Raw genomic sequence first — 25,514 nt, 5'->3', positions numbered from 1 at the left:
GCACAAGATTTGCAAGCAAGTCTTAATGGGTTCCTGTAATGCTTTTCAAAGCCAGTTCTTCGACGATGTGATGAATATGGTAACGTATGGAAGAAATCACCTACATGCACATCAAGCTGCGAAGCCGCTTGGCAGGAACGCCGGTGCAAGCAAATTCCCTGCGCAGATTCCCTGTTGAAGGAAGCTATACACAATCTCGGAACTCATCTCCCGTCCTTCTCCTCCTCCAATACGGGATAAGTGACTCCGCTCAAGGATCTGGTGTGAGCAGAACTGTGACTGACAGACAGCCACGATGAGTTTCCGCATCGTATTGACCTATGCCTTGAAGTACGTTTGCCTGCTGATGCCCGCATGTAGCCCAACATACACAATACACCGTTGCACCATATCTAGCTTTACTGTGCTGTATTGAATTTTGTTGACGCTGACAGATTTTGTGTACGCAGTCTTTTCTTTGGGTTGCTATACCCCACAGCAAAGTCTGTTGAGGCGGTAGAGAGTGGAGACAATGGTCATGACGATGCACAGGTAAATCTCTACTAGCGAACAATTCAATGTTTCTCAGTGCAACTGCCATAACGGCCTGACACTTTCAATCCGTGGTGCAGTGGCTCATGTACTGGGTCATCTACACACTCCTCCTCATCGCAGAGACCCTGCTCTGGCCAGTCCTGAAATGGTGAGATCCTTCTCTTCTTGGCATGTCAATGCTCATAGTGCAAATCAAACACATATGCCTGACGCCCTGTCTCAGTTCTGAAATGATGAGCAGCTCATGTACCCCTCGTTCTGAATTACCACGAGATGCTTGGTCACATCACTTCATTTGATGGGGCCATGTGGCAGGGTGCCATTGTATGCAGAGGCAAAGGCCATCCTGCTGGCATGGCTGGTGCTGCCCCACTTCAAGGGGGCCACCTGGGTGTACGAGACCATCATAGGCCCTGGATCCACGAAGCTGCGCGCAGAGCTCCACAAGATTCCAGCTCTCGAGCGGTTCTGGAACCAGGAGGACGCAGCGCCTGCAAAGGTGACTTCACCAGAAATTTGTTGCTGGCAGCTTTATAAAGAGTGTTCTTGAATCCCCACTGCAAGGAACATTGCCTTACGAGGCACCACGTACTTGCAACTGGTCCACCCGTCATCTGCTTTCCTCGACGGATTGACCTGCATGCCATCAAGCCCCAAGGTTCAGCCCACATCTGCTTTCCCGAGCAGCCGCAAAAAAAGGGGACGTGCCCAGCACACATGCGGTTTGGGGCAATGCCATCCCATAGCTTACTGTATGTGAGAGCTGAGCATGGCAGGACAGTGTGCATTTTGGCAGGTTGCAACGCATTTTTTGAAAAATCAAATGGCTGTGCAGGCGTTGACTCCTGAGGAGGAGGCCAGGTCGGTGGAGGAGCGCAAGACCAGAGTCACGCTGACTGTGCAGGAAGCGCGCGACGCTCTGGTCAAGAAGCTCGATGACATAGACCGTGCGCCCTTTTCCCATCGACCGTGAAATCTTTGTTCCCTGTTAAAAGTTATGTTTGACAGGGCGTCAGGGGTGACAAGCTGGTTGAAATAGTGGCAGGAATATCAGCAGGCAAGTTGTGCATGCATATCTTCTGCCGATAGAATAGGGGCGGCATCTGCAGGCTCCTGCAAGAATCTTTGAGTCTTCTGAAGTGTGACTTGATGGCACTGCACGCAGAGAATAGACCAGATTGAGGCTATCAGAAGGGTGGCGGGCCAGAGGCCAATGCAGTCATTGGAATGCAATGACACATTCAAAGATTGTGTCACGTTTACAATCAGATCATGCTTCCTGTCGCAGGCATCCCGGATCTCAAGGCCAAGCAGAAGGCGCTCAGATCTTTCGACAAGGAGCTTGCCAAGATGGCAAAAGTGGGCGACAAGAAGATCGTTTGATTGACGCCAACAGCTTTCCTGCCGGACAGCTCTCCTGACACGATGGAGATCAAGCACTTCTGTGTGAGACGTGCAGCCAATCAAAATTAATAAGATCAATCTAAATGTAGCCTCGTAGCAAATGATATTGAAGGATCATGATGACATCTAAGAGATACTTTAGACACTATATCAATGGCCATCACATGTCTGGGCCGTTTCCAGGGTCTTGTAGGGCCTGTCATGAAAGACCGCTATGTTGACTCAGTTCTGCACTGCCCTGTGCTACTGAAGCTCAATATTTGCCTTGTAAAGTAGTTGCAACACAATGTCGGAAGCCAATTAAGATTCCATGAGGTTAATATTCCCGTGCACTTCCATGACCCGGAAGTATCTTGGCCACTGACTGTACGGTATACTCATGTCATGTCATGACATGTCTCTTGTCAGGTCAGAACGTGCAATCTAGGACAACTTCCTTTGCCAGCATTGCTCCGTCATGACGCGCATCCAGGGCTAGTCCCGCATATGTTATCCAATGGACCCAAACGCACAATGACACAGCAGTCGGATGGCAGTGGCACATAATTCTCTCATACCACCTGCTTCAAACAGAGATGTCTGTGTTGTCTGATGCGCTCTGTCTACACTGCAAGGCAGCCCTTCCTCCTACGTGGCGCTCGCAATGCCTTCATGTCTTGCATCCTCTCTCCCCCAAAAGAGATCGTTGGACAAGGTCCCTAATTCTGCTTCGATCTCTGATCAGGCATGCTCGCGCCCTGACAGGTCCGAAACTGGCATGCGACGGCCCTCGGGCTCCTTCAGAAATTGGCGGTCGTGCATATATGAGCGCAGCCGCGAGTGCACGGCGCGCGCGTCCGGATCTCCCTGCTTGGCCAGGTCCGGCATGAAGACCGAGTCTATGTAGGCCAGCAGCTTGTGGAACTGGCGGCCAAAGGCGGCGTTCAGCCGGAAGCCGGCAGCCTTCAGGAACGCCTCCAACGCCGTGGCGCTCAGCCGCGAGGCCGGCAGCGCGTTCAGCAGCCTGGTCATTTCCCAACACATGCACGCTCAGCCCGAAGAGGTTCAGTGACTTTTAAACTAGCTGATGAGCACATGCTAAGCAGAGCACCTAATTTGGCAGTGTTCGGCTGCCTGACCAGCCAAAACATATCCCTTAATCTTCCGTTGTAAGATTAATGAAGAGGTGAGATATTACTGCACTACTACGGGTACCAGAGCATTGATCACGCGGTCAGTCCTAGCTCACTACACGTCAAGTTTGTAGTGAGGAGGCGCTAAGCAGAGGCACTCACGGTGGCAACCGACACCTGCTTGAGGTACCCTACAAGCGGACGGAAGCTGCTGAATTGAGTGCGTACCAACTGATGCACACCGTCGGAAAAGCATGCAAAAGATTCTTGCAGGCTGGCATGCTAAAGTGAGACAGCAGCATGTTGGACAGTTGACTGCGCACCTGGCGACGTACTGCCAGCCGTGAGACAGGTTGTGGGGGTTGCCCTGCCGCTCGCTCTGCACCAGGGCGCCGTAGAAGAGGATGTAGCCCTGCATGCGGGCAGTATACTGGTCTGTGGACTCGTGCTGCTTTGTGGGGGGCCCGCCCCCCTTGGCTGGCGCCTCCACTTCCCTGTAGCCCATCCTCTTCAGGTACTGCGCCTCGTCCCTGCCCTTGTAGTGCACGTGCAACTTTGGCACCGCCAGCACGCACGCCTGCAGGCAATACATCCACTATCTCTCTCTTCACACCCTCAAGAAACAAGGTCGCGCATTGATCACCTGATGCATATCCCATGTTCCCCCGAATTTATCACGTTTGCTGTCCTGTGAGAGCTCTATTTGGTATGTTCCAGGCTAGAGCCTGGCTTGGCCCCCAAACTAAACCTACTCTTGACAGAGTCTCGCGCACCTATGGCAGACACACTGCAGGCAGGGTCTGACACCAGACATGGATAGTATTCAATCAAAAATCCACAGGAATGTGCTGAACAGAGGCAACGCACGTGGTGCAGCTTGGCGAGCAGGATGGGGGTGAGGTCGGGGTGCGCGGCGGCGACGGCGGCGGTGACCTCGGCGAGAGGGAACGCAAACGCGTGGCTGAGCGCCACCTGGCACTCGCACTGACTCACAAGGCGGCCGGCCAGCTGTAGCAGCGCGTACGCGCGCGGAGCCTGCCCCAACCCCCGCAGAAACTGCACCAGAGCGCTCGCCTTCGCGTTCACCTGCATAAGCATCCAGAATCGTGAGCACACTCAAGACGCGCGCACAGCTGTGTGCTAGCGGCCTCCTCTTCATTGATGAATTTTGCACTCACCTGTGGCAAAGCCCCGGTCATGATGACACTCGTGCTGCTAGCAAGGGGCAAAGCTTGACCGATGTCAGGGTCGGGGGGTTTGGCAGCCAGATGTCTGGCATGCACGAGGGTGTCAGTTTGAGGTGATGGCATGGGAGCAATGAGATGGGTGGAGCAGGAAATCATGACCAAAAAGGTAGAGGTGAGGGCAGTGCACCTGCTGCTGTGTGCCGGAGATTTGCTGCACGCTGAGCGTGATGAACTTGTCCAGCTTCCTGCGCTCCTTCTTCTGGCTCTCGTCCTCCACCAGGGGCCGCACCAGATCCTGCACATGCGTCATGCTGATTTCAGCTGACATATTGTGACGTAAACCATGAATCTCAGCAGACCTGTGGCCCCACACAGCCATGCATGTTCCTCATGCTAGATGCATCATACAAAGTAAAAGATGGAAGACAGGCAGACAGGATGCTCAGTTGCAACTGGAAGGTAAACTAAAGGGGGAGATGGTGTCAAGGCGAGTCTTGCCTCGGCAGCTCTCAGGGCGTCCCAACACTGCTTCTCCACCTCGGCAGCGCCTTGTGCCACGCGCAGGGATGATGCTCGCCCAGAGGACGCCTCTGCAGACTGGCCCCCATCAGCAGCTGATGCTTTTGCGGCTGCAGCCTCAGACGCCTCCTTTGCTGCAGCCTCCTGCTGCGCCCTCTGCCTCTCCTCTGCTGCCTTCCTGGCCTCCTCCTCTGCCTGCTTGCAATAGCCACCCGGTTGCGAAAGTATCTCTGATCCAACCAATCGAACATGCCGCCGCTTTCCACCCAAACTGTATGAGACTGGCGAGCAATGAAGCACTAGGCTGTGGAGCGAAGGATCCGCCCTGGCAGCATTTCAAGCAACAGGTGAAGGCAAAGCACCACAAAGAAGGGCGGAGAAAGATTGTAAAACAAGTGTACCTGTTGCCGCGCACGCTCAGCTTCTAATCTCTGCCGCTCTTCTGCCTCCCTGGCAGCCCTCTTTGCTGCTGCCTCCCTTGCTGCCTTTTCCGCTGCCACCTGATATCGCCAGAAGTCCCTTCCATCAATTCAAGAATGCAGATGGGTGCACTCCCGCCGCGCTGCCGAGCCAGCCACACTCAGGAAAAGCCGTGGAACTTCAGTGGCAATCGCATGCATCACCTGCTGCACGGCGGCCACGGTTTCACTGAGTTGCCGAGTCTTCTGCCGGTGCACGACCTGCAGCCGGCTCAGCACGGCCGCCCTGTCATCGTCTGCTGCCTCCAGTCGTGCAGACGCCTTGTCCACATCCTCTGCCTGCATGTGATAATCGAACCACATCTGCTTCTGAGCACGTTGCTGGCATACACATTGCAGACGCAATTGTTAACAGTGCTTCTTTGCAAGACTTGGGGACTGCAGACCGTATGTGCACTCTGTCCTTTCACCAAAGGCAGTAAACATTCTGGGTGATTGGTGGGGTAAGGTGTTCAATTTCTTTTGGCCAGGTACAGTATATTGGAGGCTCCCACAAGATTTTGGAGATCTCTGCCTTTTAGGCATCATGCATAGGGTGGGTTGCTTACGCGCATGCGGCGCATGGCCTCCTCCACTGCAGCCAGCTGCTCAGCCTCCTCCGCATCTATCTCCAGGACTGCAGCGTCAAACTGGCCTACTGCTCTCTGTGTTGCCTCCTGCAACAGCTTTCCTTGATGAGTGAACGTTGCACTTACACAAAGCACAGACTTGATCAAGACTTGAGGTCTAGGTACAAGTGTGGCAAGAACATGACGCAAATTGTAGAGCAGTTGGGACTCACAAGAAGCAGCTGTCGCGCTCGTGTCTTCTTTGCAGACGCTGCCTGCTGAGCTGGGCTTGGCACAGACACTCTGGCCTTTGTGTTTGAAGAATGCACAGGCCTGCTCTGTACCTCCTCGCCGTCTTCTTCGCTGTCTGAATCTGTTCACGAAATTGACCACAAAACATCAATCCAAGGCTCATTGGACCGCTCGGAGATAAGTATCGAGCGCTTATAGAGACTAGTTCTGAAAGAGCAGGTGTGAGGCTCTCATATTGGTCACCTGTGAAGCCACTTGGAGCCAGAAAGGAAAATCCAGGGCTGTCATACTCGTCATCAGAGTCCTCGGAGTCTGTGAGCCCAGATGGGCCGTGGAAAGAACCAGCACTAGCGTTTGGGCTTCTGTAGCTGCTGCCCAAGGACATGGCCCTGAAGCCATGCTGCCGGGAAGACGTCACTGTGGTAGTGGGTGTCAACCTTCTCCTTCCTGCGTTCTTCGAGATGGACATCACTCTCCTACAAGCGACCTGACAGGGCGCTCTACATGATTGCAGTTCCCTTAACTCCTTCTATCATCTACGGTCGTCTTTAATGGTGGCTGGCAGACAAATGGATCATCAATACTGCTCATCTTCTCTCGTTCCAACAAGATGTATCTGTCAGGAAGTGGTACAGCCACCCATACATCTACCAGAGATTTCATGATACGAAAGTTGCAAATTGTCTACGATCTACCATCGTGCATGGTCGAAGAAAGAAGAAGTGTTCCAGCTGCACGTGGGTTGGTCCCGGCAGCTGACGTCACTGGCGAGAAGCTGTCCTGTTGTTGCTGTGCTGTGCGGGCAGGGAGTAACGATCGTTTCCCAGAGGTAAACTTTCAAAGGAGGAGTTTATCGTGCAGTTGTGTTCTCTGAAGGGATAAGAGCAGTCTTAACTGAAAGTAGCTTCTGGGGAGATTTTGCTGAGGTGGACTTTGCCTCTACTTCAGCTTGACCAATCAGCAATTTGCTATACATTTATTGCGGATAGAAACGGATCTCACATCCAGCAGGAGCATCATGGCAGCCAAGGCGCCAATGGGAGCCTTGTCAGAATGCCTAGAGAGTTGCTCCACGAGCCAGAGCAGTGCCTGCAAGCTGGAGCCCAGCAACAGCTTATTCGGGCAGAGAGTTTCCATTCATAGAATATGCTCTCGAAGGCGACGACCCTTCAGACCGCAGACAGAGCTGCTGGTTGCAAGGAAGGTGGGCTGGCAACCTTAGCCAAGTCCCATATTCACATGAATTCACTCGCCTGAAGAAGTCTGCGATCATATGAAAGACACAATATGTGTCGTGATCTAAACAGCATCCTGAGCTGTGTCGTACCAAGACAGCAGCCTGCTCATATTGCAGTCTTTCCTGAAATACATCCTGTTGTCCTGTGGCAGGTTACAACAGCTTTGCAGGAGGTGGATACCATCCATAGACCAAGATACAATGCACGTCCATTGATATCGCCGGCCGGCAGGACAGAGAATGATAATGAGGTCCTCATAGAGCTCAAAGACGTCCACAAGTCCTTTGGGAACAAAAAGATCCTGCAGGGTGTGAACATCAAGATCAGGCGAGGCGAAACAGTGGGCATCATAGGCGGCTCTGGAACAGGGAAGTCAACAACATTGCGGTTGATGGCGGGTCTTCTGGCTCCCGATGCGGTACAGCCCCTCGCATTTCTCCATCTTGGTGCTGGGGATCTTTACCAGCTGCTTAACTCTTTCCCCCCAGCATGCATACGGCTAAGTTGCATTCAAATTGAGAAGGTCTTGTGCATTTTGAAATTTGTACTCAGTGCATTAGATGTTGGCAGTGGGCAGGCAAGCTGATGTTCCCTTTTCAAAGCGCACCCCGATGTCAGTGCATAATGAAGGAGCAAGAGCCCATCAATAGGCTTGATGTGCAGGGGGAGGTGCAAATACTGGGTCAGGCCAGGAAGGGCCTGCTGGCAGATGACCCAGAGCTGGCAGAGAGGCTCAAAGTGGGCATGGTGTTCCAGAACGGGGCTCTGTTTGACTCCTTGACAGTGGGCGAGAATGTGGGCTTCCTGCTTTACGAGCACACGTCCCTGCCACATGACCGCATCGAGGTCAGGAGTCTACCATGCTGCCCTCTTAATCATTCAGGTCTCCTTTTCTTTTCTATGCCTTTCAAGAGTCTGTATCAGCCGAGGCGCATGCCCTCAGACTTCTGGCTTCTGCGAGCTACGATCCAGCTGCGCCTTTGTTGCAACCTGCAGAGGATTCAGAATACTGAGTTGGGGTCAGGCCGGCAGAAGCATGGTGTCAAGAAGGGGCAGGTCCCCTTACATTGTGCGTTCAAATCTGAGATGTCTGATTTATGATTACTGGGATGTCCAGGCGATTGTGGCAGAGAGTCTGTCGGCCGTGGGCCTGAGCGGAGTGGAGCGGCTGCTGCCATCCGAGCTCAGCGGCGGCATGCGCAAGCGCGTGGCACTCGCTCGCGCAATCGTGCGCGACGACGTGCACGCCAATGACGAGCAGGCAAGCCCGCTCCCCGCCAGCTCCAGGCTCAGAAACACTTCTTCTTGCATGCAATGTTCTGAATCGCTCTTGGATCATGTTTGCTCAACACAAAAGAAAGGACACAAATGCATGCACTTTTTCCCGCGGTCTTTTGGCCATCCACAGATGAGCTGTGACAAGCTCTCCCTGACAACATATGAAGATTGTGTGCTGACGTGGTCCTGCTGGTGCGTGCTGCACAGGTTGTGATGTATGATGAGCCGACAGCTGGGCTGGACCCGGTGGCGTCCACGGTGGTGGAGGATCTCATACGCTCCATGCATGCCAGCCCCACCAGCAACGGGGCCGGCCCCCGCAGCGGCATCACCTCTTACATTGTGGTGACTCACCAGCACTCCACCATCCGCCGCGCCGTCGACCGCATCATCTTTCTGCACGAGGTCTGCAGCCCTCTTAAGGCACACGCATGTTAGTAATTGGGTTTTTAGGGCCTATTAAATTTCTTCCCATCTCCCATCAGGAGCCCTCTGAATCAATAGTTCTGTTTCTAGATGGAAGCTCAGAGCCTTCCAAGACTGTTGCTGCTGCATTGATGCATCTGGGTGGATGGTGCATGGTGCGCATTTGAAAATTTGTGATGAGTCCAGCGCTGCACTGCTCAGAAAAAGAGAAATGCCCAGAAATAATAAGAAGGGCTGCCTCGCAAGTGAACGCCATGCAGCAACAATTAATGATGCCCTGGCCCAGGAGCGCTGAGTTGCAAACGGTCTAAGAAGGGATTCACTGTGTGCAGGGCAAGGTGGTGTGGGAGGGGCCTGTGGAGGAATTTGATTCCACCGATGAGCCCATCGTGCGGCAGTTTGCCTCTGGCAGCCTGACAGGACCCATCAAGTATGAGTAGGCTCCCCAGGGGAGGGGAGTTGATCTGCATCGAGAAGGATTACCATCGTCAGCCTGGAGCAAAATTTTGGCAGTAGTGTTTCATCTTCGGTGTCCGGTTGGTTGCCGGTTATATCTATCCAAAATTGCGGACCTTGGCGTTGACAGGACCAGCTGTTTTGCGTTTAGCTGGAATCTCGGTGCTGTAGAGTAGTGCCAGATCTTATTGATGTGTGCTGCATAGTGGTGCCTGCTCTGTTGATGCAGCTCAATTTTTTCTTGAGATATCTGTGATGCAATTTTCGACAGCAGCTGGCCTGCATGCAAACGTCATGCACAGCTTGATTGGAAATATTCAATTTTTTTCACAATGATGTCAATGTTGACAGGATTCCATCAAGGTCTCGGGATGCGGCTTTTGCTGAAATCGGTGCTCCGGTGCACCGGTGCCGCACTCGGTGTTACATGTGTAACTTACATGATGTTGTTTACATGATGTGTAAGTTATTGAACATATATATATCCTCATGGATGTCTGTAAGTCAAGGCTCTGGCATGACGTGATCAAGGCGTCCCACACATGATCACGTGTAATGCCCTGCCATATATCTCATGAAGATGATCAGACTCTGATCAGACTCGGAGGTCATCCCATGCGCCATTGTCACTTTGTGAAGCATTGGAGGCATCTGAGTCAGCCAATGGCACGTGCTGGCGGCAGGCTCTTGAAGACTTCAGAGGACACTGCAACAGGTCGGGCTCCTTCAGGCTTTCATTAGACATAGAATATGATTGTCTGATCGACTTCTGCAAACTCCCTACATGTCAAACATTAAATAATTTGACGCCCATCAAGAAACTAGAATATTAGATTACAGCTCGAAATGAGCGCTTTGCGCCCTCCTGGGCTTCTGTACAAGCCTGAGGTCACATATGTTACACACTCTTTCGCGCGATCGAATCTTTTCGAGCATCGCTGTCCCAATGGGCCTGTCTCGTATGGCCCAGCCGTCTCTCAGAAGCTGGAATGCAAGGGCAGCCAAGCGCGCCATGCACGGCTCAGTCATCATCAATGCAAAACATCTTTACTGCCAAACGCATCGACCAGCATGCTTCAGCAACCTGGCGTAGACTGCGAACAGGTGGGAAGCGTCTCACAAAGGAGTCAAGTCCGTCTCCAGTCAGCTTGTCTGCTGCAAAGGCCTTTTGGTTGCTTTGGGTAATATAGTTTGTACAATTAGTATGATATGAGCTTCATGCTTGCAAAGATTTGTCACCTGTCTTGAGTAGACTGGCAAACCACCGTGCAGATAACGGTGGTGATGAAGTTTGGAGGCTCGTCTCTGGCGTCAGCAGAGCGCATGAAGGAGGTGGCCAGCATCATCTGCAGCTTCCCTGATCAGTATCCCTGCGTGGTGCTCTCTGCAATGGGCAAGGTCTGCCTCTCAGCCCTCAGACCTGCACCAAATTTCCATTTGAAACCAAAATTTTCATTTGGAACCGTCAATCAAAACATTGGCCACATTCGCCAATGCCAGGACATCAAGCCCATGCTGCAGATGTTTGCTATCCCCTGCAAGCCAATGAAAGGGACAACTCATTGCAAGGCCGGCTCCCTTGTCTTTACTAACAAGTTAATACTGGCTACCTGTTGTGCAGACGACGAACCTGCTGCTGCAAGCGGGAGCTGAGGCGCTGAAGGTGGCACCGGGGAATGTGCCCTCACTGGCGCCGCTGCGCACTATCCGCGAGCTGCACAGGCGCACGGCCAGGGATCTGGGCTTTGGCGCGCGCGAGGACATTGAGAGTCTGCTCAGCGAAGTGCAGCAGCTGCTCGTTGGCATTTCCATCATGCAGGTACGGCCTTCGTGGACGCTTTTGCTGCTGTAAAGCGTGCGCCCTTTGCCGGCCTTAGATGTGCCCAATGCTCCCGTCTTTTTTGACCTGCCAGGCTCACAGTCATGAGCATGGAAGGCGTCATGGTGTCAGAGCATGCAGCCGGTGCTGGACTCTGATGTTGGGAATTTCAAGGCCGCCTTGCGCAGGGAGATCTGCAAGGCAGTCACTTTGACTCCCCACATCAAAGTTCTGGCAATGATATCTGGCTGGGTGGGAAGGTATTGTTGGGGAACAAAAGTGCCTCATGATGCAGATACTGGCTTCTGAGGCGGGGTCAGCGGAGGGAGCAGGGCGCACAGAGAATGGAACAAGCAGTTTTTCATGCCCTCCTGATGTGGCTGTTGCAGGAGCTGACGCCGCGTGCGCAGGACAGTCTGGTGTCCTTTGGGGAACGGCTATCCACGCGGGTCTTTGCCAGCTTCCTGCGCTCCCAGGGCATCGCCGCCAACCAGCACGACGCCTTCTCCATCGGCATGACCACCACGGATGACTTCCAGAACGCCGAGGTGGTCTACCAGGAGACGCTCCCTGCCATCAAGGCATCCCTCACGCGGCCCCCCGGCGGCCCCAAGACCATCCCCGTTGTCACAGGCTTCCTGGGCCGCGGCATGAACACAGGTGGGGACCCCTCACTCTCCAGCCGGTTTCATGTCTGTTCCTGGCAAGCTTGAGGACTCCAGCGGGCTCAAGATCATTCCTGACAAGCTTAAGACCTGCAGCTTGGTTCATTATTGTTCCTGAGAAAGCTGGCGACCTCCCAGTCCGGCTCATAGCTGTTCCTCAGACGCATGAGATGAAGAGAATACGCGTGCGTGACATGCAGGCCCACTTGTGCCGGCTGGCCCTGGGATATATCTTGATGATGTTGGAAGGTCAGGTGGAGGGGCCCTGTATTGCCTTTTGTCGGGGGAAGTGTCAGCAGCTGTTTCGGGGTTTTGCAGGGGCCATCACAACGCTGGGACGGGGAGGGAGCGATCTGACGGCCACGGTTATCGGGGCGGCCCTCGGAGTGGAGGAAGTCCAAGTGTGGAAGGACGTGGACGGTGCGCGTCCTGCCATGCTTCCTTTCTGACCTCTGCAGCCAACACCTTGTCTGATGCTTGTGTCAGTAACACTGCCTTGACTAGGCCCAAGACTTCTCAACACTTAGACTCACTCTCTGATCTGAAGTTCCTTGAAGCTCAACGAAGTGTCTGAGGAGGGAAACAGAAGCCAGGCAGTTTTCCAAGGGAGTTTTGTGACGGGCCAGGGATCCGCGAGTCTGACAGCATCAATGCATGCATGCAGGCGTGCTGACAACGGATCCGCGCATTGTGAGCGATGCGCGGCCGGTGCCGCTGCTGACATATGAGGAGGCCTCTGAGCTGGCCTTCTTTGGGGCCACCGTGCTGCACCCCTCCGCCATGCAGCCCGCGCTGCAGACCAGCAACCTGGATGTGCGAGTGAAGAACTCCTACAACAGGTTTTCTTCCCACCAACCATCCTCAAAACATGCTGGCCCTTTGTATCTTACCAAAGATGCAGGAATTGGATCTAATCTTACTGCAAGGCATGGTATTTGTCTGTGATCTGTCAAATATGCAGCGCATGATGTGGTCCTTGACTTTGTGGCTTTTGCGCAGGATGGCGGCGGGTACGCTGATCTGTCGAGAGAGGGACATGACTAATGTGCTCATGACGTCAATAGTTCTGAAGACGAATGTGACGCTTCTGGACATCGTGTCCACCCGCATGCTGGGCCAGTATGGGTTCCTTTCAAAGGTGGCCCCTCTCATCTGACATCATGCATCCCCGCAAAACATGAGCGTGGATTTACCCTACTTGCATGTTCTTCAAAGGCTGCTTATACCCAAGCTGGTGGCTGTGCAGGTGTTTGACGTGTTCAGGGACAATGAGGTCAGTGTGGATGTCGTTGCCACATCAGAGATCTCCGTCTCCCTCACACTTGATCCCAGGTATGTCAGACCCCATACTTCACAAAAAGGGTGGCTGATGGGTTTTTCTGGAGGGCTTATCGTGTCTGTCGGACCGCTGCAACCTCATTTGGCACGAATTGAAAGTCAATGGGGTGCACTTGGTTGCGTGCAGCAAGATTTGGGACAGGGAGCTGATTGAGGAGGAGATAGAGGCGCTGATGTCAGCCTTCTCAGGCTTTGCAAAGGTGTCCTGCACGCACAACGTGTCCATCATCTCCCTCATCTGCAACGTCGCGCGCACCTCCAACATCCTCGAGAGGGTAATTTCCCTTCTGCTTAGCTTGATGCATTGAACTGGCTTTCCTGCCAGTGCTCTGAAACACTGTCTATTTGTTCTCACCTTAGTCATAAACGAGGAGTATGGATTCGAGGTTTTGCAAATCAAGCGCTGACAGAGGGAATGGTGCAGGTGTTCCGAGTGCTGGGGAGGCAGGATGTGAATGTGAAGATGATGAGTCAGGGCGCGTCGAAGACCAACATCTCACTCATAGTCAGCGACAGCGAGGCCAAGCAGGTGGTGCGCGCGCTACATGATGAATTCTTTGCAGCTTAAAGAGCTGCGCGAGGAGAAGAAGTTGCGATTGTCAGCATTTAGAGAAGCCTTGGGCTTTCGGGGTGCAGCAGGAACGCAGGAACAATTAGAAGTGCGGTTGTCAGATCAGAGCCTCGCCCTGAGAAAGAGCTTCTATGATGGGCACGAATGGCTCTTAGGCTGATGCACAATCGGCAGACTGTAATGTTAGCACTTTGAAGCTTTGGATTTTATCTACATTGCTTTGAAAGGTCAACCTGTACGCACGTGCACAGTGCACTGCGCACATTGCGCTTGTTGGACCTCAAGTAAAGCTAGCAAAGTGCACGTGCACACATCAACAGAATCTCCATCGTCACCGAAAGCGATGCATCCTGTACATTCAGCTCAGAGCCACGCTCCTCTTTCTATGGCTGTCATGCATGACTTCGAATTTCACGTGCCTACCGCGGCCCGTGGCTTTTATGTAGGACAGCAGACAAGCATTTTAACATCCGAATAAGAATTCGGTGCACTCAGGACTACATAGAAGGGGAAACGAAAGACGCATACTTTCAATCGCGACCTCTGAAACGAGCAAAGAATGTCGTTGCAGGGTGCAGGCACTAGCACGTTGCCAAGCACAACAACACCATGCCCATTAAATCGCAGCAGCCAAAGGCAGAGGCGAAGAATTCCTGTGACTGCTGTGCTTGCAACGCCACGAGAAGTTCAGATTCAGAAGCGATCCACGCTTGAGGCGCTGCAAGCTGCTCGAACTATCACGGCAGTGAAAACACCTTATCTTGAGAATGGCCGCATGGATCTGGAATCCTACGACAGATTATTAGAGCAGCAAGCACTGGGAGGTGTGGAGGGAGTCATCGTCGGAGGAACGACAGGGGAAGGCCAGGTACTTCCATTGTGTGATGCCTGTTGTTCTCCTCTTTCTAGCACTGGTGGTCTAGCAGTGGAGGCACGTTGCTGAAAGACAGACGCTACATAGCCTGCACACTTAATATCGTTGTGCTGTGGCATATTGCACCACTCCACCTCGTTGGGCTCCAGAATGAACCCTTTAGGAACCCGCTTGGATACTGCTTGAAGCATATTCTTACCCTGCATCGCTCTCGCCCGCCACGTTGCATGCTTTCGTTGGCGTTAGCCACACCAGCCTGTCGTGAACAGAGAGATTGTGCTTCTCTGTGGCATCCATCGCGTGCTCAATGGTATGCTGTTTGGCTGCAGTTGATGAACTGGGATGAGCACATCATGCTCATCAGCCACACAGTCAATGTGTTCGGGAGGAACCTTCTAGTCATCGGGAACACAGGCAGTAACTCCACCAGAGAAGCCCTGCATGCCACAGAGCAGGGCTTTGCCGTGGGCATGCATGCCTCCCTGCAGATCAATCCTTACTATGGCAAAACTTCCATGCCAGGTATGTGTCGCTTATACAGTCTGTTTACACTTCCGTATACTCCTTTGAGTGTGTGCTTGAGTTTTGGCAAGGGCTGTTTGATCCCTTCTGGCTCTGATGCTCTTTGATCATGCCATGTGTTCGCGTGCAGGCTTGGTAAGGCATTTTGGCGCAGTGCTGGATGAGGGGCCAGCCATTATCTACAATGTACCTGGCAGGTGATTCCCCGCTTCATGCAGATGCCTTGATGGTCCCAGTAATGAGCCATGATGATCAGTGGGCGGGAGAGCTGATCATCATGGCTCAGTACTGAGCATGGAAGCGCTTTCCATGCTTGGTGGCATTTGCTGTGGGCAGTCTGCTGAGAAGTGCCGTCTGCTGCAGAACTGGCCAGGACATCCCGAACGATGTTGTATATCAGCTTGCCACCCACCCCAACTTCCTGGGAGTCAAGGAGTGCACAGGCAACCAGAGAATACAGGTGGCATCAACATCTCCAACCTCTCTAGCTGGCAGCTTTGTGTCAGCCGCTTGCAAATCTCAGCTCACTCTATGTCACGATAATGTCTCTTCTTGATTACTCGCATGAAATGCCCACATTCCCAAGGGGTGAAGAAAAGCACACCGTGCAGTATCCGAGTGCCCCTATTTCCAAGACTGGCATGTCTCTGATTCCCCATCAGGCTCCCCCATGTGCAATCAGGTCAAAGGTGGCACCTCAGGGTCCGGTGGATTGCAAATTTTCTGGTTGGCTGCCATGTGCTGACATGTGGGGGCATGTGCGCGACGCAGGACTACGCGAACCAGGGCATCCGGTGCTGGAGCGGCAACGATGACGAGGCGCACGCGGCGCGGCACGAGTTTGGCGGGCAGGGGGTGATATCGGTGACGTCCAACCTGCTGCCGGGGCTGTACTCGCGGCTCATGAACAGCCCCAACCCGGAGCTCATGGACAGCCTGCAGGCGCTCGTGGCCTGGCTCTTCTGCGAACCCAATCCCATCGGCGTCAACACCGCCATGGTGCGCTGTCTACTTTTACTTGTATGGGAAATTGAAATCGGTGTGGCGTTGTGAAGTAACACCGCCCATGATGCGCGCCATGTGACTGCGCGGTGTACTTGATTGTCATGGGACCTCAACCTCTGGACATTCTGATGAGCTGGACTGGGACAGGCTCTGCATGACACCGAGCATCCCTCACTGGCCCCTCCATGCTCTGACTTTCTGCCATCTGTCTTGATTTGATGTGAAGTCTGTTGTGTGGCTCCATTGGTGGTGCTTGGCCGAGGCTGCTTTTGCCGCCAGGCTCTCTGCTCCTTCCGTACAAAGCCATGCTACTTGTCCGATCAGAAGTCATGCTTTTTTGTGACGAAAGAGTCCAGTGTTGTTCTCTTGCCAATGAGGGAGGCACTCAGGCTGAAGAAGCCTTAGAAGATTATGGGTGCGCGCAGGCGATGTGCGGCATGGCAAAGCCAGTGTTCCGGCTGCCCTACGTGCCCCTCAGCTATGAGCAGAGGGTTGAGGGAGCGAAGCTGCTCAGGGCCGTGGCAGAGCATTTGCCCGGCGTCACAGACATCAAGGTTCTGGATGATGATGACTTCATTCTCATTGGCAGGCACTGAGACTGCCCGTTGTTCAGAACAATTCGTTCTCCAGTTGCATGGCGCTTTTGGCTCAGATGCATACAAGTGCTAGCAGATGTTTGGAAAGATTTCGAGAAGACCTTCTCATGGAAGTGTTCCTGCGTTTCTTTGCTCTTTTTAGGCGCTCAGGTGCTCTGCTCTATGCAAGTTGAACATGCGATCATTGTTGGTGCTCTGTAAAATGGATGCTCTTGGCATTTCTTGTGCCTTGCAGTGACAATGCTACGTTTTTTTTTGTCTTAATGGGATAGACTGCATGTTGAGGTTGTAACAATATCCATGCATGTGCAATTTTTACACCTGCCATGGATTGCCAGACTCCACTGTTTAAGGTGATCTCTCAGTACTGTCAAAAGATGGTCTCTTTACAGAAATGAAGACTTGAAATCCAAATGATCAGCAGACTGCTCAAGGACAGGAGACTTTCTCAAACTGGGGCAGACATACGGCAGGACTGTCACATGGTGGTGTACACAAGTTGAATAAGAGCTCATACTTCAGGTGTTGCATATCGCCTTCAGAACAGTGTAAGTGCAAGATTGATAACATTTCAAATGGTGAGATGTGCTCTCGAGAGCTTGAATATGACCATCCATTGGTCTCTGCTTCTATAAGTGGTGCATATGGTGTATGTCGCTACAAAACAAGAACCTTTTGTTGAGCTACATGAAATCGACTCCCGAGCATGGTGCTGCATCACCCTTGGATAAACATATACACAGCTGAAGGAAATCCCATTCCCGAAAGACCTCTTATATATATTGATTGCCCGCCTTGCTTGTCAAGGAAGAAAAAACTTCTTGAGAGCATGGAGCCTTGGTCATGAGTGCTCACTGCGCATGCGCCATGAATTTTTTGTCGGGGTGCGGCCGATTCATTAAAATATGGCTACCGCTCAGAAGCATTCATGCTTACCCGCCGCTGCTGTGTCCCTCATGGTAACAGCCATATGCATGACTCAATTCTCACATATGCATCCGTCTGCTCCTTTGCATCGTCTGTTGCCCTTCCAGGGAAGCATCATGAAAAGAGATCTGAGCTCGCTCCTTCAGGGCTTAGGCTTCTTGTATATGGGACTGCTGCATTGGCGATAATACAGCGCTGTTGGGCCGCTCACATGCTGAAGTCGAACGGCACCCACTGGACCTGCATGGTGATGTTTGCGCTCGGCACCTTCTTCGTCTTGACGTCCTTGGGCACGTCCTGCATGTCAAGGCAAGCAAGCATCAGCAATCCTCCTACTTCTCAGGCAGTCTGCAACAGACCTCCAAACAGACTTTCCCGCAATTTCCCTGCAAAAAACCCTTCATAGAGAAACTATAGGCACAGATGCCATTTCACCGTACTACGTACACCCACATGGCGCACACACTATCCATGTGAGCATTGTGGCTGTGTCCAGCAGTGTGAACTGGCACGACATTCTCTCAACATGCAATCTAGCAATACTGGAAAGCGCTGCAGCATTGTCTTGTTGCAGCTCAACAGCACAAACTCTGCAGCCACGCAGAAGCAAAGGGCGTGGGTGACCAGGATAGCAAAGCACACAGGGAGAGGTGCAGTGCAACAGCACAGACTGCGGAGTCATTTAGAAGCAGTGGATTGGGCTGACAAACAAAGCTAAAGCGCACCTCGAGGTACCAGGTCTTGTAGATGCGCCCGCCGGGCACCTTGGCAACGTCCTGCGCGATGTCGATTTCCACCACACCCAGGCAGTTGTCGTTGCTCAGCGGGTCATTGTCCCACACAGTCGCCTCCAAAACCTCCACCACTGGCACCTGCATTCATCCACACAACCCATGACTCAACAAGGTGCACAGGCTGGACCAGGACCCGCTGATTGCATGCCTTGCTAGGTGAGTTCCTCGTGCCAACTTCGGAACCCAAGGACAGCATCAGTGATGAGAAATACATACGGCCAGAGGGTCCCCGGACAGTCTCAGGGATATCAAAGATCCCCTGGAGTGTCCCTGAAAGCCCCAAGCCATGTGTGGATCGTTGGCTGCATGCCCTGGAGCTCCCAAAGAGCACAGGATAAGGTACACCTGTGGTGCAGGCCACTTTAGGCCACTGTAGGCCACACCAAACTCGACACTAATAGAGCTCCACCGACGTCACTCCTGGTGTACAGCCCAATCCGTAGACCATCAGCTGGATGTATAGATCGATATAAACTTTGAGTTGCAGCCAGAATACAGAGACTGCTCGAGTCTGTATTCCAGAGCAGCAAGACAGGGCGAGTGGGGCACAGATCGTAGTGGATTCCATGAAGGTTTTTCCAATAACCTCACACGTGGTGTTTGACAGACGCAGTCCAGCAATGACACCGTGCATGCTGGAGGCACGGCCTGCATGCAAATCTTTTGGCAAGACAGGGGGTAATGCCAGGTCACAGATGTGCAATCCATGTAAAGACAGGGGCGGTGGCGGGGGCGCACGTAGAGCCACTCAAATTTCTCGTTCCAGGAGCCGTTGAGGGTCTTCTGCTGGACGGAGGAGGTGCGCTTGTGGTCATCTAGCTCAAAGCGCACGTAGGGGTCGCTCGTGCCGTTGCCGTCAGCCGCCGGCAGATTTGACACCTTCTTCAGTGTTACCAGTACCGCCCCCTGCGCACATTTGAATTTTAAAAACGCATTCAAAACCATACAGTGCAGATTTGACACCTTCTTCAGAATCACCAGCATGCGTATGAATATGAAATGAACTAAGCATGCATTTGTTAAGCTTACACGCAGGTTAGATAACTTCTGCAGCCATCTACGTACATCTGACACTCAAAACAAGCTTCTAAAAGTTTAGCGCAAAAGTGCACTGTGCTGCTGGCACGAGACTCGCTCATTGTGTCAATAATCAAAGTATTTCAGGGGCTCTTGACTTATTCAACACAAAATCTCGTGGGCCTCTAAAATATGTACAGGGTGGCCCTCATGTCTCTCCACTCCACACCCTTGGAACCCGCCTTGGTGTGCAAGAGGGGGATCAAGGGCACTGATTTGGATGGACAGACGAGACATAACAGCCAATTACTTGCGTACGGAGGTGGGTAAGGAGAGAACGCGCGCGCACCAGGGATGCGTCGCGAGGCTTGCTGTAGAGCAGCTCGAAGGGGAAGTAGGTCACCTTCAGCTCCAGCTGGCCCTCACCCTTGCCCTGCACACCCACCACTGCACACGTCAGCCCAACTCTAATGTGATTGGTTTCCATGGTAAGATGGTGTTAAAATAACACCGGTTGGGCTCAACAACTAGAGTACTCTGCCCGTTAGTCACTTGTAAGACTGCCAGCGTGTAAGGGTACGGCCACGGTGGCATGGACTGTGAACATTACACCAACCGCCAACAGACCCCTCGCCTCTCATCAGCAGTGCCCATCATCTTGACACAGCGCTGCGGTAATCTGCTGTCACTGCTGTATGGAGCAGAATCCTGGGGGCGTCGTCCAACCAAACCATGTAGGCAATGCTACATCACATGCCTCGTGCACATGCTCTGCTTGCACAATGGCCTGAAAAACTCTGCCACCATCTGGAGTGACAGCTTGTCTGCAGTGAGAGCTTTTCAGGATGCAAGCCCAGAGGCAAATCAGCATGGCCACCCCTCGTGCCTCTTGTCCCAATGAAGGTCCACAAGGGGCGCGAGGAGGAGCCCAGTGGTAGGACTGCCACTGTGGGAATGTCGAGATAACAAAGGCTCACCGTATCTTATCTTGCTTGCTTGTGTGGTAAGCAGGTTGCCCTGAAGAAAGCTATCCCATAAATTATGTATGCCTACACCACTGTTGTCTTGCATTTGCACAAAATGTGAGGGAGGGAGGCAACGCCGCGCGCACCGTGCCGTCCTCGTTGGACCACTCGCCCTTGCCCAGGTCGTACCAGTCCTGCACGGTCTCGCCCGGCCGGTCGGCGAAGGGGCGTACGGGGATGGCAGCGCGGCCCAGGAAGGTCCTGGCACCCACCGTGTCCTTGATGCCCTTCACCACGTTGATGCTGATGAGCTCCTGCGAGCACAGCAGGCGCCGCACTTTCAGACTAGGAAACATACCACGAGCAGACTGATCTTATGGGGGCTGTTGATAGCGCACAATTAGATTTGGCTGCCAGCCGCTACCCAGAGAGTGCTGCAAGGTCATATTGCAATACAACAGGCAGCTTTGCAGGGCTGCGCCAAAGGTGTACAACAAGCGGGTACAAATATAAATTAAGAAGGCAGGGGCTTGCCTTGAGGTTGACGACGTCGTGGTCGAAGACCTGCACGCGCATGATCTGCGTCTTGGGCTCCTGCACCAGCAGCCACTTGTCCTCCTCCCACTTGGGCGTCAGCGTCCGCTTCTGCACCTCCTGCGCACCCCACACCGCACCGCATCAGCATCGGCATACAGTCACATGTTATGACGCTTGAGCGCCTAATGACTGACTAACCAGCCAACCATCTTGGGCTTGTCTATGACAGGGCAGCTTACATGCAGAAATGGACCTGGACGCTTGTAGGTGCATCAACTTCCCAACAGGGTGAGAAGCATTGGCGGCACCACAGGCGCATTGCTCCCTTTCTGCATGATGGCGGCGCTCAGATTGCTGTCATATCAGGGAACACAGGCAGACTACCAGGATCGGCAAGACTACAGAGCTGCCGGCATTGGGGCGCACGGTCAGCATGGCTCATAACACTACCTTCACAAATGTGGACTGGCACAGACCGATTTCCCTCGATTACCTTGGGAAAAACAGACTTCATATGCCAGACACTGGCAAGACCCCCAGGCTGCTTTGAACAACGAAGAGTGAGGGCGCACCGTCTTGGCTACGGCGTTGGGCTGCGTGTGGAGTTCCACGAAGGGGTCGGACTTGCCGATGGTGTCCACCTTCTTCAGGTCGCGCGCCTGCGCCACGTGCACCACCAGCAGACCCACATGCCTGCGCCGCAACAAGGCAAAGTCAACGCCAATGCGCTCACATCAGCTCCCTACACCCTCATGCCAGACACATGAGGGCATCTGACCTACATAAACCTTGAAAAACTTAAGAGCCCTTGGGTAGCACCGTGATCTGCTTTAATCCGCATGTGCCACAGCGCGCGCAAAATTGAGTGTTGATGACAGTCAGGCGACAAGAACATGCAGTGCACGTTCATGTGGGTTTGAACCCAGACAGAAAGACAATGGCATGACAAAAAGGCATTTCTGAGACAGCAGAAGTTGACATGAAACATGATCTCTTGTGGAGAGTTGAGCTGATGTGTGCGACTGACCGCAGGTAGAGGTGGTCGAGTGAGCCGGTGGCTTCCTCGGGCAGCATGGGGACGACGATGCGATTGGGCCAGACGATCATGTTGGACAGCGTTTCGCGGATGAAGGGGTCCAGCCACAGCCGGATAGGCTTGGCCACCAGGCTGCCGCCAAACGCCTTGCCAAAGTCCAGCTTGAACCGGATCAGCGGCGGCTTCCTGCGCGCGCATTGGTAAGCTACTCAAGAGGTGCAAGCAAGATGCGAGCATTTTAAACTCCCAAAGTAGCATTGCGCAGACTGCCTGCCTTTGAAGAGGCTGCTGTAATTGCGTACAAGCTTCACGTAAAGCCGAGGGTATGCGATGCGCCAAACCAGAGGCCATTGCATCAGGGCCGCACGGCAGTGGAAGAAATACCCTAGTCCAATGGCTTCATCTTTGCTGCTCCAAGGTCTGTTCAATGCTCGGACCATCAAAAGATGACGCGCGACGGAGAGGGGCAACTTCCCCACAACCAGAAAAATTAAAAAAATTCAAGGAATTTTTGCCTCTTCCTAGATCCAGCTTTTGACCAAGGACTTCCCCGCGGATCAGAGCCCCGTAAGGAAATCAGACACCCATTCTGGAGCACGCCATACAGGAAATCCCAGCGCGGCACCAGCAGAGTGCCCTTCAAGCAATTTGCGCTGTGCATGCAACGCAGTTACACACCTGAGCGCGATGACGGCTGCGCCAAAGCCGGGGATGACCGGGACGAGCGGGCTGAGGATGACTCGCGCAACGCCGGCCACTTGCAGGTCTGTCACCTTGGGCACCAGCCGCGTTTGCTCGCCGCCCGCCGGCAGCTCTATGGCGATGGCGATGTTTGCATCCCCTGCCCACCTGAACGCCACCTGTCACAAGGCGACCCCTGCTCAGTCACACCTCTACCACACATTCCCCAGACAAGGCAAATCACCTTGGTCGTCCAGGGTGACCCATTGGCTGGCCCCTCCCCATTAGGTGAGCTGAAAAATAGAAGATTGGTCACGTATCAGGGACAGGTCATACAGCATGGCCATCTGTATCCAACTGTAAACTGAGCAAGGACCTCAGTACTTCCCCTGTCATTGATTCAAGTTGCTTGATACACATGAAATGCTGCTATCACTGAAAACATGGTGCCTATAGCAGAGTTGGGGCGTGCATTTGCACGGACAGCCAAAGCTCAGCAGAGACAGCAACCATGAAGCCATGCATCCAGGGGATCCGAGCTTGCTGGATCGCACCTCCAGCAGCACGTGCTGGTCCCCCTCGTCTTCAACCCAGACGTTGTCGATGCGCATGGGCGCATCACCAAAGGTCAGCTTGGCAAAGTAGATCTTCTTGATGAGGCCTGGCGGTTTGTACTGCTCCATCATGGGCTCCACCGCCTCCTTTATGGCCGCCCCGATCGCCTTGTCGTAGTACGGCCACATGCCTTGCAGCATGCGGTTCAGCCACTGCAGCGTGCCCCCACTCATCAGTGTGAGACTCCTTCCGGGAGGTGTGCTCTCGAGCGGTGGGTTGCACCAGCTGTAAGAGGGCGCAACCCATGACCCGACAGACACGCAGAGCTACAAAGCTACTTGGCGACCCCAGCAACCAGAGCTGGCAGCGGATCGTAGGACAAATGGGATGGAAAATGATTGCCTCACCTCAACCTTCTCCTTGTCCTGGAAGGCCACCCACGAGGGCACTTCCCCCAGTGCAGTCCTAAGCCCCTTCCGCCCCGGGACCAAGTTCAGCTGCACATGAACACCATCAGGTCTCAGACCAGAGCAATGTGCTGGTGCAATGTGTACGGCTCTCAAACAAGCGCGAAGATCCAGCGAAAGCCACAGAGCCCTAGAGCATGACAGCAAAGCACCAGGTACACACAGTATATGCCATCCTCCTCAGCATGCACGCAATGGAATTGGTGGAAGTCTGGCGCTCACCAGCTCGCTGAGCTGGTTCTGGCGGGTCCGGTAGTACTGGTGCAGGAAGCTGTAGCCGATGCCCAGGGCGATGCCCAGCAGAATGGAGCTGAACAGGGTTAAGGGTTGGGGCTTCAGCCACTTGATGAACAGCGCAAGAAACACCACATAGACGACGCACGCTGCCTGCAGCAGCTTGAGCACGTGCACCACCTTGCCCGGCCGGTCTGGGATCACCGGCTTGACTGGCCCGGGCACACCTGCATCCCGCAGACACACACTGATCAGCCTCCCATTTCCACCCTCGGCATTGAAGCTTGGAAGCCATGCAGGATATGCACAGAAACCCTCTACAATAGAATACATCTCGATGGTTTGTATAGCCTTTACCCTCATTCACATCATACATGTAGGCTGTTATGATGCAACAGGTCGAGGACCGTTCCAAAGCAGTGCAGAAGCTCGCAGGAGACCAGGGAAGCTGGCAGGAAGCCATGAACCTTTTTGAGTTGCAGCGATGGTGTCGTCCTCGGCTGGCTCATCAGGCAGGAAGTCTGACTTTTGCTCCTTTGCCGCTGCTGGCAATGTACTTAAATTCCCTTTGTCGAGCTCCTCCTTGCTGGGCTCTTGTATCCTCACTGTCCGAGTGGGTGGTGCTGCCTCGGGACCATCTGGCAGGTTGAAATGATAAATGACTAGCGCAATTGGCGGTAAGATGTGGGTTGAAGAACAATTGAAATGGCTTGGAAGTGATGTGCAGCAGTGTAGGGCTGCACCTAGTACAGCTAGGCAAACATAGGCCCAGGCAATCAACAAAGGGTTCACCGCACTCTTGGCAGTACTATCGTTTCTGATAACAATTTTGATCTACGTGCCACTACCAAGCAACAGTACTAGCACTGCAATGGTCAAAATGATGCTCATTTTGTACAGATCGCAATGCGGGATGGAGTATGTTTGAGGGCCACCTGATGGCAACACGGGATTGTTCAAAAGAAAGTGCACCAAAAAGTGTCAATCGTCCCACCTGGTTTCTCCTCTCCTTGGTCCCCTGATCGACCCCTCTGAACCTGGTAGGTTGTGTTGGAAGACAGGCCCGCGCCAGCGAAAAATGGCTTCGGCGGGGCATCCCCGATGATGAGATATGGATCTTTCTTCTTCTTAAAGTCGGGATCCGGATCATCCTTGGCCTCCTCGCTGCGATACGTCCGATCTTTCTTTTTCTTCTTGCTGAATAATCCCATGATCGAAACTCGTTTTTACGGAATCAGCAGCCTTTACCAGTGGGCTAACAAGGTCTTAGGCTCCGTTATGTGCATGTAATGTAGCGCACAAATATCTGAACGTTTCTTCCTTGTTTTCAATGAAGTGATAAGTACGAACATGTAGCGCGTATCCCTCAAGCGCGTCGGACTAGATGGCGGACGCATCCGGTGAGTGACGCCACGGTTGCAGTGACTCACCCTCTGCCTTCTCCTTCTACTTTGCGCCGTGAGAAATGAAAATGCACC

General features: G+C 53.3%; 6 protein-coding genes across 6 annotated transcripts; 4 read left to right on the top strand and 2 right to left on the bottom strand.

The window, feature by feature from the left end:
• Positions 1-224: 224 nt before the first annotated feature.
• Positions 225-2,224, top strand: COCSUDRAFT_46490 (hypothetical protein). Its single transcript, XM_005650585.1, has 6 exons — positions 225-330; positions 450-531; positions 612-682; positions 850-1,033; positions 1,370-1,481; positions 1,823-2,224. Exons 1-6 carry the CDS (start codon positions 296-298, stop codon positions 1,915-1,917), a joined length of 579 nt encoding a protein of 192 aa, XP_005650642.1. The 5' UTR covers positions 225-295; the 3' UTR covers positions 1,918-2,224.
• Positions 2,225-2,658: 434 nt separating this feature from the next.
• Positions 2,659-4,142, bottom strand: COCSUDRAFT_12759 (hypothetical protein; the record flags this gene model as incomplete). The annotated part of the gene is made up of 3 exons (XM_005650584.1): positions 2,659-2,941; positions 3,374-3,627; positions 3,918-4,142. The coding sequence occupies 3 exons, from the start codon at positions 4,140-4,142 to the stop codon at positions 2,659-2,661; spliced, it is 762 nt and encodes a 253-aa protein (XP_005650641.1).
• A 2,717-nt stretch (positions 4,143-6,859) lies between these two features.
• On the top strand, positions 6,860-9,910 carry COCSUDRAFT_27643 (P-loop containing nucleoside triphosphate hydrolase protein). Its single transcript, XM_005650583.1, has 6 exons — positions 6,860-7,239; positions 7,425-7,691; positions 7,937-8,119; positions 8,391-8,513; positions 8,759-8,956; positions 9,310-9,910. Exons 1-6 carry the CDS (start codon positions 7,054-7,056, stop codon positions 9,415-9,417), a joined length of 1,065 nt encoding a protein of 354 aa, XP_005650640.1. The 5' UTR covers positions 6,860-7,053; the 3' UTR covers positions 9,418-9,910.
• Positions 9,911-10,717: 807 nt separating this feature from the next.
• COCSUDRAFT_61091 (aspartate kinase) lies at positions 10,718-13,823 on the top strand (the record flags this gene model as incomplete). Its single annotated transcript, XM_005650582.1, has 9 exons — positions 10,718-10,831; positions 11,055-11,252; positions 11,642-11,912; positions 12,236-12,337; positions 12,582-12,756; positions 12,917-13,055; positions 13,164-13,249; positions 13,383-13,530; positions 13,680-13,823. 9 exons carry the CDS (start codon positions 10,718-10,720, stop codon positions 13,821-13,823), a joined length of 1,377 nt encoding a protein of 458 aa, XP_005650639.1.
• Positions 13,824-14,306: 483 nt separating this feature from the next.
• On the top strand, positions 14,307-16,823 carry COCSUDRAFT_27640 (DHDPS-domain-containing protein; the record flags this gene model as incomplete). The annotated part of the gene is made up of 6 exons (XM_005650581.1): positions 14,307-14,694; positions 15,030-15,222; positions 15,353-15,419; positions 15,586-15,682; positions 15,994-16,221; positions 16,653-16,823. The coding sequence occupies exons 1-6, from the start codon at positions 14,386-14,388 to the stop codon at positions 16,821-16,823; spliced, it is 1,065 nt and encodes a 354-aa protein (XP_005650638.1). The 5' UTR covers positions 14,307-14,385.
• A 301-nt stretch (positions 16,824-17,124) lies between these two features.
• COCSUDRAFT_46488 (hypothetical protein) lies at positions 17,125-25,247 on the bottom strand (the record flags this gene model as incomplete). Its single annotated transcript, XM_005650580.1, has 13 exons — positions 17,125-18,047; positions 18,476-18,622; positions 19,283-19,450; positions 19,911-19,994; positions 20,673-20,840; positions 21,061-21,180; positions 21,636-21,756; positions 22,091-22,285; positions 22,778-22,959; positions 23,335-23,547; positions 23,743-23,832; positions 24,025-24,263; positions 25,031-25,247. The coding sequence occupies 13 exons, from the start codon at positions 25,245-25,247 to the stop codon at positions 17,958-17,960; spliced, it is 2,034 nt and encodes a 677-aa protein (XP_005650637.1). The 3' UTR covers positions 17,125-17,957.
• Between the last annotated feature and the right edge of the window lie 267 nt (positions 25,248-25,514).

This window comes from Coccomyxa subellipsoidea (assembly GCF_000258705.1).
Source record: "Coccomyxa subellipsoidea C-169, whole genome shotgun sequence".
NCBI classification, from domain to species: domain Eukaryota; kingdom Viridiplantae; phylum Chlorophyta; class Trebouxiophyceae; family Coccomyxaceae; genus Coccomyxa; species Coccomyxa subellipsoidea.
The sequence above is the reverse complement of the archived record's forward strand: the minus strand, read 5'-3'. Positions and strand labels throughout refer to the sequence as shown.

Bases quoted from the DNA above. Each gene is read 5' to 3' on its own strand.
- COCSUDRAFT_46490 (XM_005650585.1), top strand. From the start codon at position 296: ATGAGTTTCCGCATCGTATTGACCTATGCCTTGAA. The intron at 331-449 runs GTACGTTTGCCT...TTGTGTACGCAG, and splicing joins GTATTGACCTATGCCTTGAA to TCTTTTCTTTGGGTTGCTAT. The intron at 1,482-1,822 runs GTGCGCCCTTTT...TTCCTGTCGCAG, and splicing joins GAAGCTCGATGACATAGACC to GCATCCCGGATCTCAAGGCC.
- COCSUDRAFT_27643 (XM_005650583.1), top strand. From the start codon at position 7,054: ATGGCAGCCAAGGCGCCAATGGGAGCCTTGTCAGAATGCCTAGAGAGT. The intron at 7,692-7,936 runs GTACAGCCCCTC...CTTGATGTGCAG, and splicing joins GTCTTCTGGCTCCCGATGCG to GGGGAGGTGCAAATACTGGG. The intron at 8,120-8,390 runs GTCAGGAGTCTA...TGGGATGTCCAG, and splicing joins TGCCACATGACCGCATCGAG to GCGATTGTGGCAGAGAGTCT.